Source organism: Apis dorsata, unplaced genomic scaffold (assembly GCF_000469605.1).
Source record: "Apis dorsata unplaced genomic scaffold, Apis dorsata 1.3 scaffold_58, whole genome shotgun sequence".
Classification (NCBI taxonomy): domain Eukaryota; kingdom Metazoa; phylum Arthropoda; class Insecta; order Hymenoptera; family Apidae; genus Apis; species Apis dorsata.
Genome location: NW_006263358.1, coordinates 1351404 through 1369771, shown reverse-complemented (window position 1 = coordinate 1369771; position 18368 = coordinate 1351404). Strand labels below are relative to the sequence as shown.

General features: G+C 45.4%; 2 protein-coding genes across 4 annotated transcripts in view; one reads left to right on the top strand and one right to left on the bottom strand.

Annotated features, from left to right (window-relative positions):
• LOC102675940 (tensin-3) overlaps positions 1 to 18368 on the top strand; it is a 149681-nt gene that overhangs the window by 14988 nt on the left and 116325 nt on the right. The gene's annotated exons all lie outside the window — the stretch shown is intronic.
• Positions 11172 to 16077, bottom strand: LOC102680370 (putative sodium-dependent multivitamin transporter). Of its 3 annotated transcripts, none has more exons than XM_006609593.2 (7): positions 15824 to 16077; positions 15375 to 15512; positions 14566 to 14787; positions 14147 to 14490; positions 13970 to 14089; positions 13225 to 13896; positions 11172 to 11654 (listed from the first exon to the last, which is right to left on the bottom strand). In XM_006609593.2, exons 1-7 carry the CDS (start codon positions 15827 to 15829, stop codon positions 11402 to 11404), a joined length of 1755 nt encoding a protein of 584 aa, XP_006609656.1. In that variant the 5' UTR covers positions 15830 to 16077; the 3' UTR covers positions 11172 to 11401. The 3 variants fall into 3 exon arrangements, with proteins under 3 accessions (XP_006609656.1, XP_031371013.1, XP_031371014.1); XM_031515153.1 differs by having other exon boundaries at positions 15375 to 15509; positions 15824 to 15967; XM_031515154.1 differs by lacking the exon at positions 15375 to 15512 and having other exon boundaries at positions 15824 to 15844.

The following is an 18368-nucleotide window of genomic DNA, read 5'->3' as shown; positions in this document are numbered from 1 at the left end:
TTTGAGAAACATCGATATCTTCTTTTATCCATTATCATCTTTTATCAACGAAAAACAGCTCCTCGTGCCTCGTTGCTCGCTTAATTTAACTTTGGTGAATTGTTACGCACATTTCCTCGAGACCACACAGGCTTGTATTCACGTGGAAGGGATCGATTAAGAAAATATTAGAGAACTTTCCTTCGAAGCCAGCTTTATTCGGAGCCTCGGATGTCACGCTGTGAAATCCTTTGATCCCCCAAGTCTCGAAGGCACAATGGGTCGATTTAAGGCGAATAAACGGCTCCTTCGGGAGCCCTCGACGCATATCTAAATATTTCGACCGCTAATGTGTCCCCGCATCACGAGGGCACGTTCGAGGGGGCCATTGAAGAATTCACTGCTCGTTCAGCGGGGCTGCACACAACGCATCCCGCCCGAGGAAAAGGAAACGTGCCGGGGGAAAGGATTTGAGGGGGAACGCGAGGGGGGGAAGAAAAGGCATTATGCAAATGCGAGATTCCGAAATGCTCGCGCGGAGCATGGAAGGGATCGTTTAACGCGTTTATCGAGAATTTACCGGATATGACGCGATTGATTAATAAGAGCAGCTCGGACACCTTCGTGATATACGCGTCTCTGAGCGAAAAAGATTTATCGGATCGCCCGTTGCTCGTTTCCGTTTCGTATTGAAATATATCTCTATCCGTTTCGTTTCAAGGATTCGCGTTACTTCCAGACGAGAAGCTGGAGAGTCATCCTCGTGGAAGGGAGGAATTGCCCGATTGATAAATTCGTGTGGAACGATGCGTCGAGATGCATGCCTTTCAGACTGGAACGAGGCTAACGCGTTTTATGGGGGAGGTTGAGGGATATTGATGCGGATGCGGGCGTCTGACATCGTCGAAAACCGAGTTTGCCTCCGAACGCGAGAAATATCACCCGATATACGAGTGCTTTATTCGTATTTCGAATCTCTAAATTCGTTCCCCGTGCATTCTAGCAAATGCACCATCTCTGGATGAAAAAAATTCGTAAAACTTCACTCCTCCTGCTTTTCCTCAATCGAAGATCAATATTGAAATAAGTCATCGTAGGATCATTTTTTAAAAAATTACGACCACCAGAATCGATCTATATCGATCGTGCTGTATCAATTTCAGTAACTTTTTTTATTTCACGTAACTTTCGAAAATATCCTTTTAAAACATCCGCGAGAGAAGAGTCAGAGACGAAAAAGTGGGCGAAAGGGTTGAGAGAAAGAAGAGCGCGATGATCTTCGCCGTTGGTCCAGGTTCCTTCGTCTTTTCGCCGCGGGCCATTATTCTACACGTGCGAACATTTCGCGGGAACAATGGTCGTTGGGAGGAGTTTTCGTCCCGAGTTAGGAGATCGCGTCCGGTCTGTATTATTCCGGGGGCGAGGGGAGGGGCAGGGGGTTCCTGGAACGGCGTTCGTTTGTCGGCAAAAAATAAGAAACCGTGAAGAAAAACTGTGAAAGCTGCTCGAAAGGTCCTCGAGGAACCTGTCGACTCGTCACCCAGGCATAAACGAGAGGACCGACCACCGCTCTCTTACGGTTTCCTCCTTCCCCCGCACGTGTTTCCTTTTCTCTTTTTCCTTCGCAGCCTCTTCAAGGGGGCCAAACTCAGCCCCTCGTTTCCTCTCTTCCCCCCTCAGCCACGCTCATTGTTCGTCCCTGATTGCCTTCTCGCGGGGACATTTTCCAAAACTAATTGGCCCGTCGCCTCATTAAACACGAAACTCGACCGCCTGATGACCGACTTTGGACTCGACAGTCTGGATCTCTGATCGTCCCTCCCCGGGGACGGAGTTGAAGATTTTGGACGGAGTTAATTAATCGCAAAGGATCGGGTAAATAACGCAGATGTTTGAGGTGATTTCGCGGGGACAAAGGGTGTTCAAATTTTCCTTTAGGAGTCTACAGTTTTGTCTAGGATCCTTTGTATATTTCTTTCAACTCGCACCTTTCTTTTCCTTTGTATATAAGAACGACGAAAGACATTTACGATATTGTTTTAATTTATTCCTCGTGAAGAAAGATCGATCGACCTATTCGATTCAATTCTCGATACACGAAGGAATAAACAATCTAAGATCTAAATATTGATCAACTCCATCGAATAATAAATCATCTTTCCTTTCCTTACGAAAACGATACTACGCTAACTATAGCTAACTATATACAGTAACGATACACGCTGCTTAACTCTGAATCCAGAGTGTTATAGAAATCGGTTATAGAGATGGATGATGCATGGATCGAGCGATTCGTTCGATTCGTCGTGGGTGTATTCACCCACGCGGTTCCGTGCGGCGGTGATTGAATCGACGCAACGGGTGGGTGGCGAGGCCACCCGCGTTTTACATAATCGGCCAGTCGCGAGGGTTAAAGTAACGACGCGTTCGCGAGCCGGATATGCTCGTGAATATTGCCGGTCAAACAGCGTGTAACACCGACTACCGACTGGTGGAAGTCCGTTCGAGGAACGAAAACTCCTCCCCTGAAACATCGATCCGTGTACTTTAGATCCGCGCCACACCTATATATATATATGTATATAAAACCAGCATTGTATATTCTCTTCCCCTGTGGCCGTTTGAGAACGTATATCGTCGAGTCGGTGTATCAAACCCGTTTCCCATGCGAACGACGTAATCATCGTGTGGCATCGAAGATAAATTTTGACGAGATGGGGCGCGATATTATTCTCTCTATAGTATTCTATATATTCTCGAAGAGGGAGAAGAAGGCGGGGGAAGGTGTAATTTAACGGTGGGCGAGGGTCCGAGAAAGAAAGGGGGTCCTCTAATCCGTGGAAAAGGAAGGATTTCGTGGACGGACGGGCAAAGACAAAGGGGCATATCCGTTGATCGACGACACCAGAGGGCCGGGTTTCCAGGGCCAGGGCAGGGAAAGCGCATCCTGACCTCCCACTGAGATAAATCGTCGTGGGATCCGAGACTCCCGTTGTTGTTCTCCTACCTGTGCCCCCTTCTCGATCGACCGGTTAATCTTGGATCACCTGTGCAACCTGTCCTCCGCTTCCTGCGATCTCGAATTACGCGTGGAAAAAAAAAAAGAAAAAAAGAACGTTGGACGTTTCGTTTACACGGTTTCTGGGCAGAAAGGAAGGAAAGACGCTCTCCTCGCTCCCATGTGTTAACTTTTCGACGATTGGCGAATCCTTTCGAGGTCACGTTTACTCGATCCTTCGGGGATGAGATCAACGGTTTAAGAAAAGAAAGAAGAGATTCCTCCTCGAGCAGCGTCAAAACACACGGACCGCAGTTACCACCACCGTTCAATTATCGTCTCCACGAGTTAAACACTTCCGTCGGCAATACTCGACCGAGGAGGGGAACCAAGAAGAAGAAGAAAAAGAAGAGTGTTGGAGAGAGTTTAAACGTCGTCTCCGGATGATGGGTTAATTGCTGTTTGTCGCGCGCGTTCACACGAAGGTGGAGGAGATGGATGGGAGGTTGGAGAGAAATTGGTCGAACGGATTGCGGAGCTGGGCCGGTGACCCGGATCCTTTTCACCGTGAAAAAGTACTTTTTTAATTCTGATATATCGAGATTAAACGAATCTGAAGAAGAAATTATCGCGAATAGAATGGAAAAGAATGGATTATGAATTTATCCACGAATTAATCCTACGAAATCGTGCCTGAATTGCTCCATTTTCTCGGTATAGAAGTTGTTGAAGAGAATTATCAAGGATCGTGTACACGGTTGGAAATCTGTTCTGGAGAAATTCCACGAGCAATTTGGAATTTATCGCGAATCAGGAGATTCGACTAGCGGAAATCGGCGGATAGGACGCCTGGAGGGACGAGCGGCACTGTTCAAAGCGATGGCCGAGAAGTTGCACGCGCGTGGGATCGTGACAGGCTCGTTGAACGGCGAAGAAGAAGCTGTCTCGAAGAGAAACAAAGTCTGGCTCGTTGATCCTCGGTTGCCACTTGGCGGGAAAACGGGAGACGAGCCGACACAGCCGAGCCCAGGCCAAGTGCGGTTTCGAAAATCGAGCCTTCGATTCTGGCACGCTCCTCGCCAACTTACTTACGTAACTCGGTCGTTGCACTTCGCTCTGAAATTTTGCCACGCGGTTTCCTGCTTCCACCTTTAGTTGTTTCTACGAATTTCCGAAATATCCGCGTCCGAATAATAATCCGGGTCGTTACCTCGTGCTTGGGATTGGCGAAAACGTTCGCTCTCTCCCCCTCCCATTGTTCGAACAGTGGAATTTCTCCTTGAAACTTTGAATCGAACCTTTGATGCAACTTGGCGCTTGCACGCGCTTGCACGCGCCTCAAAAACTGTGGAGAAAAATTATTCGAGTATAAAACGTACTCGAACTTTTCAATTTTCAAATTAGCATGGATTAAAAGAATCGACCAATACGATTAAGTATTACGCACGCGCGTGAAGCGCATGCCTGAGCGTAAACGATCAACAGCCACACGTGGTGCGTAAATGCAAAAAGCATCGTCTAGATTTCCGATCGAGCGTTTCCCGGGGCGTGTCGCGTCTGGAATCGTGGAGGCCGTGTTCCGGTCGCGGCCTTAGTTACGATCGTTAACGCGTGTCAACGAGGACGCGAGTCCGTCAACGTCCAGCCGAGGCCATTGTCTTCATCCCCGGACGAGGACATTGTTGTCGGCGGTCGAGGAAAGGCGGAAAGAACGGTGGAATTCCCGGTGGTGGATCGAGAAAGAGTGGAGAAAGAGGAAGAGGGAAGCGAGGAATGCGAAACGCGCGCAAGTCTGCACGCGAGCAATCGAGTTCTAGGATTTCGCGTGATCGTGGGCGAGATCTACTACGAGCTTCTCTCTTCTTTCCTTTTCCCATGCGAACGTCACGTTAATATGCGTAAGATATTTAAAAATAGATGTATCGTCAACGACGTTCCACGGATAGTCGCGATGTCCTGCTGTACGAAGAAAAATGAACAGAGGATGATAGAAATATGGAAACGAGAAAGAGAGAGAGAGAGAGGTAAAGGTTATCGCGAGGCGAGGAGTCGCGTTCCACGCTCGATTTTTAATCGACGTACTCTCGTGTACGTTTGCCGCAGGGTCGTATTAAACGTCGTGGACTGGTTCTTTATCTGATACCGACGCAATTATTCCTGCCTCGGGGGTAATTAAGATCCGATACGAGTTGTATCGATTTTGATAAGCGATCGGGATAATAGACGCTCGTCTGTGATTGCGCAATTCAATGGTGCCGGTTTTTATCGCCTACCGGAGACCTCTTCTCCTAGGATGTCCCTTAATACGACCATGGTCATCTCTCGACCATGGAATTCCGGGCGCGTTAAATCGATCGGATGAAAATTGGATGAACAATGAAATTATTATTACGTTATTCGATGAAGAAAAGGAAGTCGTAACGAAAAAGGTGTCTTCTATTGGTCAATTTGGAAAAGATTGAACCGCGAAATAACGATATCCATTCTTTTGAATGAATGTGATGTATACGTTAATTACGAGATACCTTGATAACCTTGATGCGATCTTAAAATAACCTTGAGCAGCGATGGGATGACCCCTTTTAACCCCTTGAAATGACTTTAAATATTAATCGAACGAGCTCGATGAACTCTGGCTTTTAAATAATCCTAGCTGCTAATCATCGTCGGACACGATTCTCCGTGATCTTTTTACGACCTTCGAATAACCTTGACTCCCCGCCATCCAACGACACTATCCCAACCTTACTACTATTCATACTATACTTTTCATGACCCGCTAAACGAACTTCGCTATCCGCTTCCAAGGAAAACCATTATTCGATCAGATCCAAATGATATCATAGATTTCGCTTGATATTATTCGAATCTAGAGAGAGATTATGATAATTTCTCGATAAAAAGTCAAAGTTAAATCTCTCGAAACGCGAGAAGAGAAAGAAGAAAGATATCATCATGGAAAGGGCCAAATGGTCTTCGTGGTTATCCGATAGTATGCACATACGTATGAGGTCGGGGCACAACGGCCGCTCGAAGTTTTGAAGCGTTCTCCTTCTCTCTCTCTCTTTTTCTCTCTCTCGCTTAGCCGTGGTCCGTGGAATCGCATTTAAAATTGAAATCACGGTCGCTCCCTTCTCCCCTCGTACACCACGAACCTTCATACAACGTACAGTGTCCGCCTCGGTACGATCTTGATCATCGAACTTCTCTTTTTCTCTCCCTCTCTTTTTTATTTTCCTCCATATCTCCTCTCTCTTATATATTTTCGTTCCTTTTTTTCTTTTTTTCTTTCGCTCCATTCCCCACCACCACCACCGCCACCACCCTTCCGTCGATCCCCTCCACCGCGTTTCCTCGCGATCGCTCGTACGCGACCACACGGTGTCCCATGAATTTTCATCAGTTCGATCTGTCTGGCGCTCGTCCAGCACGAATTTCCATCATCCTATCTGGTTCGTTCATTCATCGATCCCGATCATCGTCCAAGATCAGTCTTTATCTTCCATATCCTCTTGATCGCCCAAGTGATCAATCTCAATTTCGAAGAATACGAGAGAAATTTATTATTGTTATATCGCATCGTTGATTGTTATTTGGCAATCTTGCTGATTTTCAACTGCGAAGTGAAAATCACGAAGTGAAACGTATTGGTGTATAACACCTTTTGCCCGCGAGGTTAGAGTTATTATTCAAGTTAGAATAAATCGTCCAATTTGTTATTCTACGTTTTTCCTCTCTGGGAACGCAAAGAATAAATTACTTTCTATTTGAAAAAAAAAAAATACGCGAAAGTAAAAACAACGGAGAGACGAAAGAATTCCCCGCATACCTCGGAGTATCTATAATTGCGAATTTAGAGAAAAGGAATGTCGCTTCATCTACGTCATTCCCAAGCATGACCGGTAGCCGGTAAACTCGACAATTCCAGCTAACCCCGAAGCACCGACGTTCCCGGTAGCGATCATTTCACACGGCTGTCCGTAAATCCGCGTCACGAAGACCGTTAGCAACAGTTCGAGACAGCGATGGCCGCTTCTCTCCTCCATCACTTCTCGAAGGTCGGGGCGAAGAGTCGGGTTCGTCGGGTGGTTTTGCGGTTGTTCTCCTCTCGAACAACTCCTTCGAACGTATACAATGTGAAATAGCAAAAGGAAGGGCAAGAAGAAGATGAAAAAAAGAAAGAAAAAAAAGAGAACTACCACCACTCGACTCGATATTTTCTTCCAAAGGGGAGTCTTCGTAGCGCTTTCTTTTTTTTTTTTTTTTCGTTTTCGTTTTGCTTCGAGGCTAGGTGCCGCAACGGCCATAAGATCCCCGTGCATCTGACGTAAGATGGATATCGTATTCCCTATAATGCATAGCCGGCCGTATATATCGTGAATTCCGTGAAGAAGAAGCGGCTTGCGGAGGCCTGGCGCACGAACTGTCTTTTGCATAGGTTATCGTGAAAGACCCGGGATACGGCCGGACCTCGCATTCTTTTCGCCCTGGCCCTAGCCTCGGGCCCAGCCTCGCCTCGCCTCGCCTCGCCTCGCCACCGGGCCCTTTTCTCGCGTTTCTTCCACGTGGCTGCGATTCCTCGAACGTTTCTTTTCCCGCAGGAACCTAGAATCTCGACCGCTCGATCGCGATTGGAATTTTTTCGAACTGGCTTCGATTTAATTGGGTTTCGAACTTGTGCCTATTTTGTAGTCAAAGGAGAAAGGTTAAATGGGTTAAGGTTAAAGGTTAAATATCCTCCTGGATGATATTTTTGGAACGATTCGGAAGGGATATCTTTCGAGAAGGTGTACGAAAAAAATCGTTATTATCGTTTGAAGGCTTCCCACGATGGTGGAATCTGACCAACGTTTCTAATAAGCGTAAATTATTCGTATAGCGACGTTAATTAGGATATGTCAAACGGAAACGTTGAGCGTTGCGCAACGTTATTAATAATACGCGCTCGGAGAGCGAGTACCACGGAGACGTTCCTTTTTTTTTTTTTTTTCTTATTAACGAGAATAAGGTTTCGAGCTCGAGGAAGGAGCGGCCGGTTTTTCGGTCGGCTCGGTGATGGATTATCGGGTAGAGAGTTTCGTGAAAGGCGAGGAAATATCTGGTGGCGATGGTAACGCAACGATCCGCCCCTGGGCGCGCAGCTGATACTTACATCTGCCGTGATCTTATTGCCCTCCCGCGCTTCTTATTCGCCGGGTGCATTTGTTCGGTACTTTGTCGGCGTGGTTGTTGTACCACCGAGGTGTTCGATGTATCGACCTCGATCGGGTCCCGCGCATTGTGCCGGTTTACGGCCGTGGTCACGCAACGGATACCGGCTACACGCCGCTTCTCCATGAAATCGTCCGATCGCTCCAAGCGCTACTCCTCTCTCCATCGTTTCTAATCGGCTTTCGAAACTTACTTTCGTTTCGCTCTCGAGTCTTTTTTTTTTAAAAAACGAAATATCCATCAGAAAGAGATCCGATAATTTTTTTATTCATCGATTCGAGTTAAAAAAAATTATATTTATTTTTATCGAAACGCTTTTTCTTTCTTTTTCTTTTTTTCTTTTCCAAGTTGGAATAAAATGATAAATTATGAGTTTGAAAATATTGGAAAATAAGAGATTCGTCATCTACGTTTGAAACGATCAACGATCACTTTTCCCCTCCTTTTTAATCGAAGGGAGAAGGTGGACCCCTGATTGCGCGGATATCCGTACCGGAAGAGCGTTGCTGAACTGGCGTCGCCTCTGAAAGCCAGTCAATTTTCAACGAGGAGAAAGGACGCGGTAAAAGACAATTAACAAGCTTGCCTTCCTAGATTCGTGCTGCCGTAGCTTCCGATACAGTGGATCTCTACGTGGGAGGTGGATTTACAACCAGCGGAGGAAATGCATAAAACTTGACTCGTCGCGATCCTAGTCGTGATGACTCGGTTGGTTTCTCTTGCGGTTGGGTTAGTGTGTAATTAAATTTCATGGAAATGACAGCTTCGAACAGCAAACAGCTTTACGACGTTTCGTAAACGAGGATTCGAGGATTAATCATCCCTGGCCGCTTGTAAATCGTTCCTTACCACCGATCGGATGCAAATGCCTTTGTCAACGTTATTTATCTCTAAGAGGATATCTCTTAGATCTTCACCGATATAAGTTTTTACAGCATTGCGGTTTTTTCCTATTATCCGAGGAAAATTAATCTATGCAGTAGGATTTCGATTTATCATTTTCATTCGTCGAAAAGTGACGACTAAAGTGGGAAGAGGAAATATTTAATTCCAGAATTTCGAGAAGAGAATAGAATTATTAATTAAACGAAAAACACGAAAAAATTGGGACTCTTGATAACAGAGATCTTGGATTTTAGGAAGAACATTTTTCTTAAGTTTCGAGATATCGAGGAGAGAATAATTGAGAGAATAATCATTCTTCAAAAAAAAAAAGAAGCAATTATCTCGTTAAAATAATACTTTTCTCGCATTATCGATCAAAACAACAATCCCTCGATCAGGCTAACGACGAGAGATAGGATCTCGTTTCAAATTCATATCGAATATTGTATCGACGTTCTCACGCGTGCACCACCTTTCTTCTCTTTTTCAAGGATCCCTTTCTCGCCAGGATGGACGCGCCTCCGTCAACAAATTTTTCAAGCATACACAGGATTCTTCTGGTTACACGCGAAATTTATGCGTGGCAACGTTCGAACGTTTGAACGAGTGGACGCACGTGTCTCAACGGAACGAAAATTTCACTGATCGATGACGCGTACGAAACACCGGGGTACCGGCCTCCGGCAGGAAATTAATCGTCCGATCGCCGCAGGGGCGCGGCTGTTATTTTTATTCCGAGAAATATCTACGAATTCCCCGTCAACACGTACAGAAAAGCGTCGCTTTTAATTCGAGCTTTTAATTTTACGCGACACATGGGGGCTCGACACGTCCGAACTTTATACGCTCTATTCGTCGGTTGGACGAATTGTCGTGTATTTTCGTCTGACACTTTACTCGCCTATTACTCTTCCTCCGCTCCTCCCTTCCCTTCCCTCTCTTTCTTTCATTTTTTTCACGCGGAATCCGCCTCGAATTTACGACGACGAAAATTCAACTCGAAATCGCGATTAAACGAATTATATAAAGCCTTTTCCCAGCCAGCCCCCTCTCGAAGACAATTACGCGATAAATTACGACAATTCCGGTTCCGCAAACGTGGCGACGTTTCGCGCGTCCATTTCGCGCGGTCGATTTTCACGCGTGAATAACGGGAGGATGCACGATCGATCGTTTTCGGTGTGAAATTTAATGAAACGGACGACCGCTCGCGTTGAAAGAATCAATTATCCTTTTATTTGCGTGTCTTTCGATGGTATTATTGAGCTAGCTATGGATGGGCGTGGATGACGACGCGCAGGTTTAATTAAACGGATAGGTTCGCGCCGTCGGGGATAAGTTGTCCGCGCGATCATTTCCTCCCCGCCTCCTCCCGTGTTTCGCAAAATTATTATCGTTCCAGATTGCGTATTACGCGACCCAGATGTGTTTGGATGTAATATTCACTCGTGGATGGCTCACGTCCGTTTCCTGGCCAATCGTCCCTCGTTAAGTCGCGAATGAACCATGCGGAAAGATGACGAACGGCCGCGAAATAGCGGCAGCTTATAATTAAACGCATTATTAATTCATCGAATTATTGGAAAATTTGATGGAATTCGAAGGGATGTAAATGATTAGATTTCATTTAGTTCGTATCGTTTTCGATCGCGAATGGACATTTTTGTGTATAAATTTTAATTAATTTAAGGAGAGGCTCGATGATAGATCCTTCACTTTTCTTTTTTTCTTTTTTCTTTTTTTTTAAGGGATAAATTGTTTGCAGATTCTGCGGAACGTTTGATCCGAGAAAATACGAGATAATCCACGTGGTAATTGGAAGGAAAGACTGAATCAAGCATTTACTTTATTAATGAGTATTATTCGTTGAACTGCATGCGCCGGATTATTTCCGTTTGATCGGAAAATTGCTCGCAACTGGAAGAAAGTACGGTACTCGAAGTACTTAAATACTTTAGGTAAAGCAAAGGGTTCCAAATTTGTAAATAATTTCCCTCGTTTTTCAAGCACATCCTCTTACTGGGAAGATTCATGTTCCTGTCAGACGAGCTGGTTAGAGGCTGCTCTCGTTGGAAGCAGTCGAGTTTCACTCGGTACGTAAGGTTCTTAACATCCATAAATTTATAAAATTTGTACATTATATCTCTCGTAGAAGAAACGGTATAAAGGATTTTCCGCTCCATTCCTGGAAAACTTTGACGATATATATGCTCTTCAATTTGTAATCGTTGGAACGCCCTTCCAGCTCTCTGAAAACGTGAAGCGATCACGAAAATTGTTGAAGCTTAATTCGAGAGGATTTTATTCTCGATTCGATGCCTTCTTATTTCATTTCCTGCTCTCCAAGACGAAGACCTGGCTGTTCGTAGTTTTACCCTCGTTCTGTCTTTGCCGCCTGATTCGGGACGCCAAGAAGGGGACGAACAAGCTTGGATCCGGTTCACGGCCGTCCTTGTGAAATATCCTGCTCGTGATCAAACTCGTTACGTATCCAACGATCAACGTGATAAAAAATCCAAGCGGGTTGTACCAGATGTACGATACACGATACAGATAAAAGTACGAGGAATCGTCCACGTGTCTGAAATTTAAGAAAAAAATTGAAATAACATCAAAAAGAAAAAAAAAAGTACCATTCGAGTGATTAATTAAATTCTTCGACATACTACGACATTTACACTTTTTATCATACGTTGATTAGCAACGAGACTACACGTTAGAAATTGAATCAACCAATCAAAAGCCAGAAAAGATTTCGTTAGCACAGATACACACGATTATAAATAAAAAATGATATCATTAAACGAACGCGTAATTAAGATCTCGATAGAACATTTATACGAGTCGTAACAGAAGTTAAGTAGCGGCATTATGGATTAGAAATCGAATCGCGCGATAATGAAAAGTTTAAATTAATTTGTAACCACGGACAGAAATAAAAAGGCGCGAGAAAATCGTTCACACGTCTAAAAGTTCAGAATTATATTAACTTCTCGATAGAACAGAACATATCGCGCCGTATAACAAAAGTTACAAGCAACGCTGGAAACTGGGCCGTTTATAATAAACCGTAGGAAAGGAAGGAGAAAAATATGATCGGCTATATTAGAGGCATTTGTTCGAAGAGAAAGCAATATCGTATGCAACGATGGAACGCGGCAGGGATTTTAAAGGGGCCGTGATTATGGTTTATTAACGCGTAATTAGCGTTAGTTACCATCGTGGGAAACGATGAGGAGCGAGCCGTGAAAGCGAGCCTCTCTCTTCTGCTCGAAAGAAATCGGGAATCGACGGTTGCTTCTTACACGTCTCAATTGCCCGCTATTATGAAACGCATAACGATCGTATATCGATTCACCGTTGATTTTCATTCAATTACGTTTTGGACGCGATGAAAATTGTCGTGCGATAAAAATAAACCATAAGCGTTCCGTTTCCGATAAATTCGTTTCTGCCTTGGATGGAGGAACGAAGGGAATGCGGCGTCCGCCTTTTCCTCACCGAGCACTCGCCACTTTTTGCGCCAATAACGTTCCAGAAGCGAGTCGAACGGTAACACGTGTGGTAACACAATTTTCCTTGGCGGAAAGGAAAGAGAGCGTAGAACACTTCTAGGAAGTGTTCCATAGATCTGAGAAAAGTATCGTTGGAATTTATTTCATATATTGGCCGGTAGATGAGAAACTAGGGGGAGACTATATTCGTAGTTACGAATCAATAAATCAATTCTTTCGAAGTTTTCTCGAGGGAGCGAAAGAAGAATATTTTATCGAAGAAAATTATTCATATCCTCCTTCGCGTTATTACAAATTACGAGAACATTTTTTATTGCGCGTAAAAAAAAAAAAAAAAGAGAAAAACAAGAAAGAGAACAAGCTGCTTTTATCCTATAAAAGAACGAGACTCTTCTTGCTCTCGTAATTACGTCTTACGCGTCAAAGGGAATCGATAAACTCGATAAAAGCGGATAGCTTTTCTTTTTAACGTGTCCCAGGAAAAGTTGCCACTTCCGCCTATTAATCAATTACAATTTTCTCTTCGAACGAATTCGACTAAAACTTTTTACTACGTACAACTGGGCTCGAGATACGCAAGATTCGAAACAAGACTCGGTAACAAGCTCGCCTTCTTAACGAGCAAGAAATTCTTACTCGTCGGATTGAGTGGTGTTTCGATAATGGAACAGCGAGGTGGAATTGTCGCAGCCCTCGACGGACAGTGGAAGTAACGGCACGTCCGGTTTCGGCCCGAACGCGGCCCACATACAGGTGACGAGCGCCGAGACGATCCCCGTGATGGCTCCGCTCTCGTTGGCCCTCTCCACGAACATCCCTAGGGTGAAAATGCCCAGGATCGGGCCCCCTATAGCCCCAGATATTCCTATGGCGGTTTCGACCAGAGAACCCATCGATCTGGCGATGAAGGCGACGGCCAAGCAACTGAAACCGTTCGAAACAGCCAGAACTTTGCCGATCAGTGTGGCTCTCTCTTCTGGAAATTGTAGCCCGATTTTGCGACATGCAGGTTTCACGTAATCCTCGAGAGCCACGGCGGCCAAGGAATTCAACATGGCGGAAATGGTGCTGAGGCTGGCGCTGAATACACCGGATATGAAGAGGCCAGTGATCCCTGGCACCCGTGACATTCTATCAGCCGCGAAATACGGCATTATTTTGTCGAAGCTGGAAATTTTACCGGACATGAGAGGATCGCAGTCTCTGTAGACAGCGTACAAAACCAGGCCGGAGAACGATGTCATGATGCCTAGAGCCAACGTGATCGGACCGCTCAGAATGAGCGCGTTTTGCGAAGCTTTCAGACTTCTGATAATAAGATAAATAAAATAGAGTTAGAGGTTTGATCGATCGAATCCACTACGATCGTGAAGATACTCACTTGGCGGTGAGCAAACGTTGAACTTGAACCTGGTTCACGGCGTATAGAGAGAGGAAAATCGTCGTGCCACCGATCAGCAATCCCCACCAGGTATGCCTTACGGTTGGATCAATTCTGAAACTTAGAAATGGAACAATTTCTCTATCGAATCGAACTCTCGACCGACTCGTCTCTTACTCGAAGAATTCTATTCGACCACCCTGGCGGGCGATGGTCCACACGTTGGACAAGCCTCCGTCGAGGTCGCCGGCCGCTATGCCGAGGACGCAACCGATTCCAACGAACATGAGCAATCCTTGAAAGACGTCTGTGATGAGGACAGCCTTGATGCCACCCACCGTAGAATAGAAAGTGCAAATCATCCCTATTAACAGGACGCTCGCGTTCCCTGACAGGCCGGTCGTCGCCTCGAGGGCCAACGATGGAGCGAACAACACAACTCCGGTGTACAACAACAATTGGAGGAAGTTGGCGCAGCTTGTCACCAGTCGTGCCCCGATTCCGAATCGTTTCTCCAGATACTGGAAGAGAGATTTCCATCTTCCATTTCTAAAAATCTATTCCCAAGATCGGTCATAAATCTATCCAACGATTACCTCGTACACGCTCATGCTGTTCAACTGGGTGAAGACGGGAAGGTAGAAGTACAAGGCGATCGGCGTGCCGAAGAAACCACCCAGGTACAAAAGCGTGATCTGCGTACCGTGGACGTAATTTTCCGCGCTGATTCCTAGCAGGGTGATCGCCGACATGAAAGACACCGTGAGCGCGATAGCCAAGGGAACGACGCCCATCGTACGATTGGCCGAGAAGTACTCCTGTCGATGCCAATTAACCTTCGGTTACGACCAGCACTTATTTCGCGTGATTACTTCTCGAGAGGCAATTAATAAGTCGTCCAACGCGTGGGATTAATAGATCAATTGCGAAATTCGATTTCGAATCGCCCCTTCGAGGCGGCGATCGATTCTATATTGAAACATTGGTGTTGGGGGATGAGAAACCTGGTGTTATTTCGTATCGTTATTATCGCTCGATCGTTCCTCTAAATTCGATTCGTAATAATCGTTTCAGCGTCAATTAACGGTTCCGTCTTTTACGGCGGCGATTCGTCGCCGCTCGCGGCCAACCAGCCCACGGATAAATTAAATAGCGCGGCCGATAGTTGGCAATTTGCGTCGATGGGAATATTTATCGCGCGGCTGGATCGATCGGGCGATAACGGTGAAAGATCCGAGTTGTGGAACCGCCGGATCTAATGCGCGCTCTCCGAGTACGTGGACGTATGTACGGATACACGTGGTGTGTATCGCTCGGACCCCGGTTTATCACGGTTATTGGATCGCGACCGGATAGACCAGATGTCGATTCGCGATCGGCGAAATTAATTTTCCAAGGGCTTAACCTCGGCCGTGCGTTGCCTGCCTCCGGTGAATCGGTAGTAGATCCCGATCCCGGCCGAGATCGACAACATTACGCCGATGACAAGATAATCCGCCCATTGCAGCTTCGATACCTCGTTGCTTCCCTTGCTCTCCTCCCCCTGAAATCCAATCGTTCCGTTTTTCTTCTTTCTCCTTTTCTCTTTTTATTATAATTTTAAATAAAACAAAATCTTTCTTTTTTTTCTTTTCCCTCGCGATCAGATCGATTCCTCTAATAATATTCGAGGATGGGATGTCAGAGTGAATAATATATCGAAGATGATGAATATATTCTTCAAAGGATCGTCGTTTGAATTCAACCAGCCAATCATTCGACTAATTAAATCGAAACACATAAATGAATCGACGTTCACCGTATAATTATGGAAGAGAGAGAGAGAGATAACGTTTCTGTGGAAAGAACACTCACGTCCATTCTGTGGGATCCGCTCGTGTGATCAACGATCAACTCTCGCGCCGATACGCGAGAAATTCGATATCGCCAACTTGTTTGCCGATAATAGTATCTTGCTCCTTCCTGAATGCGTTTCTCTGCGGCGGCGAAGAAGAACAGGCTGCAAAACGTGCGGCACGCAGGGAACTCGCGAACCTCGACCGTTTCCCCAACCGATGGAGCCGATGGAAGAGGAGACGAGCGAATATACCCGAATGGGGAAACTGATCCTCGATGAAGTTATCACCTGCGTGCTCGCTACGTGGAGCGGGGGGAAGAGAGCGAGGGAAAATCGCTCCATTACGTAAAACGTGGCTCAGCACGTTTCCTGTCAAAGGCACGCGAGGCCTCTCTTTACTCTCCACCAGAGAAAAAAAGAAAAAATTGGTGGTAAATTGAAGGAATATTCACAGCCGGTTGGCCGTGACGAGGGGGGAACGATAGAGAGAGAGAGAGAGAGAGGGAGAGTTGGAAAGAGAGTGGATAAGGAAGGTGGTCTAAAATAACGGGGAGCTGAAGAAAAAAATGAAGCTTGTGATTTAACGGTTTCGTTTTCAATCGTGAAAAATCAATAAGAAATTGGTCACCCTTGCGAAAGAACCAGTTGCCGATCGGCGTCGAATTATCGCGTCACGAATAATTTATCTCTTAAAGGTTAATGAATTCGAGGTAAAGAGGAATTTTCGTCCACTGGGCGGATTCCTGTCTCCGAGGTGGTGCAAGAAGCGTGAAAGAGTTATTCGAATTACTCCTTCTTTGTCGATAAGGAAATCGATCGATCGAATCTAGCTAATCGATCGACCGTTTCTTTTCGAACTTGTTTAATTTGAAAACGAAACGAAAGGGGATTGGTTACGAGGAACGAACGAACGAAGAGGAAGAACGAATGGACGGGAGTAAACAAGTGTTCGCTCGAATGCTACGCCACTGTTGAGTCGCCGGTGCATAACAATTATTCGCGAGACGGTAGCTTCTGGTCGTAATGTAATTTCCTAGCATTATGAGGCTATTATTGAGGGAGAAGGGAAGCATCCGTGGATATCGAGAATTCCACCGACTTATCGATCTTTATCGTTGGATATGCACAAAGGTTATCGAGATTGGAAATTTCTAAATACGACTTCTTACTTGATAGAGGAAAATGCGTGAAATTTTTTTATTTTTTAAAGACATTAATCTAATATATATTTAATAGAGTCTTTATCCAATTTCAATGAAATCTTGTTACAAAATTAAGAACAGTCTGGTTCAAATTCAATGAAGTCTTGTCCACATTGAACGGGGATCTTGTTTCACGTCCATCAAGTAATCTACTGTTAACTATGATTTAACCTACTTACTCCTTATTCCATCGCCAACGTTTCTCCGTTTCTTCGCAAATTCTCTGTTAACGATCGCATCGATTATTATCAACGAACGAGATATATGCAAGGATCGTTTTTTTTTCCCCTTTGTTTTTTAATAATATCAACACCGAACGAAGGGAAATGCTGGAAGCTCTCGTTTAACGCGAGCGGATTAGCTGACACGCCGCACGATTTGTCGAGCCGAATTTATTCGTTCCGTACGTAATTGGCCGCTAAACTCGACGAGGTTAATAGAGATCCCTGTTGAGAGGATCGTCCAATTTTCGACATTGTTACACGACGACCGTTGCCTCGCTTCGTTTTACGCCGATGCTGCTCGCCGATGGTGAGGAGGAGAAAGACGATACGACGATACACGAGGAAAGAGGAGAAAAGGAGGAGCCCCGTAAGTGGCGAATTCCCGTCATTAAGTCGTTAGTCGGACGCAGGACAGCAGGCCAACCGTCGGTTAACTGGCTGCTGAACTTGATCGGCCAATCGTTGACCCTTGCCGTTCCATCGAAATTTCCCATGTGTTTACCCCTCCCCACCTGCTCTCACTCCTGCTTCTTTTTTTAATTCCCTGGAAATTGGACCACGTGTATCGCTACTACGAATGCACAGGTGTGTACGGTTTTATACGTGTGTAGAAAACGTAATCGTGTTACGTAAAACGTCTCTGCACACGTATGCTTTACATCGCAAGGACGAATTCGTGGGATTTATCAGTACAAAGTCTACGAAGATTCGAGCACACGGATTTGAATTGGAAATGTTCTTTGTTGAAGAAAGATCTTCCTTCGATCTTAGCGAATAGCTAAGAATACTCGGTCAAGATTGATCGTACAAACGTGGATGACTAGGGTAACCATTTTCAAATATTGAATTTGGAGAAAGAAAGAAATCTCTCCTTTCAAGGAGGGAGGGGGAAGGGATTCCTTGGAAAAAGGGAATTCTCTCTTTGAATCCGAGATGCGATCAAGGCCCGTTTGATTTCTTTCCATCCGTTCGATTGCGATTCGGTAGAAAGAGGACCGGGTGGTGTATTCATCCATTGGAAAATAAATCTCGAAAGCGTGAATTTCTGCCAGCGAGTCTCTCCTCTCTTTCTCTCTTCCTCCCTCTCGTAGCCGTGAGGGAGCTGCTTCACTGGCCAGATTCTACTGTTTAGATAA

Excerpts from the sequence above, each read along its gene's own strand:
- LOC102680370 (XM_006609593.2), bottom strand. Across the intron at positions 14,788-15,374 it reads GCAGGCAACGCACGGCCGAG|GAGTACTTCTCGGCCAATCG; the intron begins GTTAAGCCCTTG and ends TGGCATCGACAG. Across the intron at positions 11,655-13,224 it reads AACACCACTCAATCCGACGA|ACACGTGGACGATTCCTCGT; the intron begins GTAAGAATTTCT and ends CTTAAATTTCAG.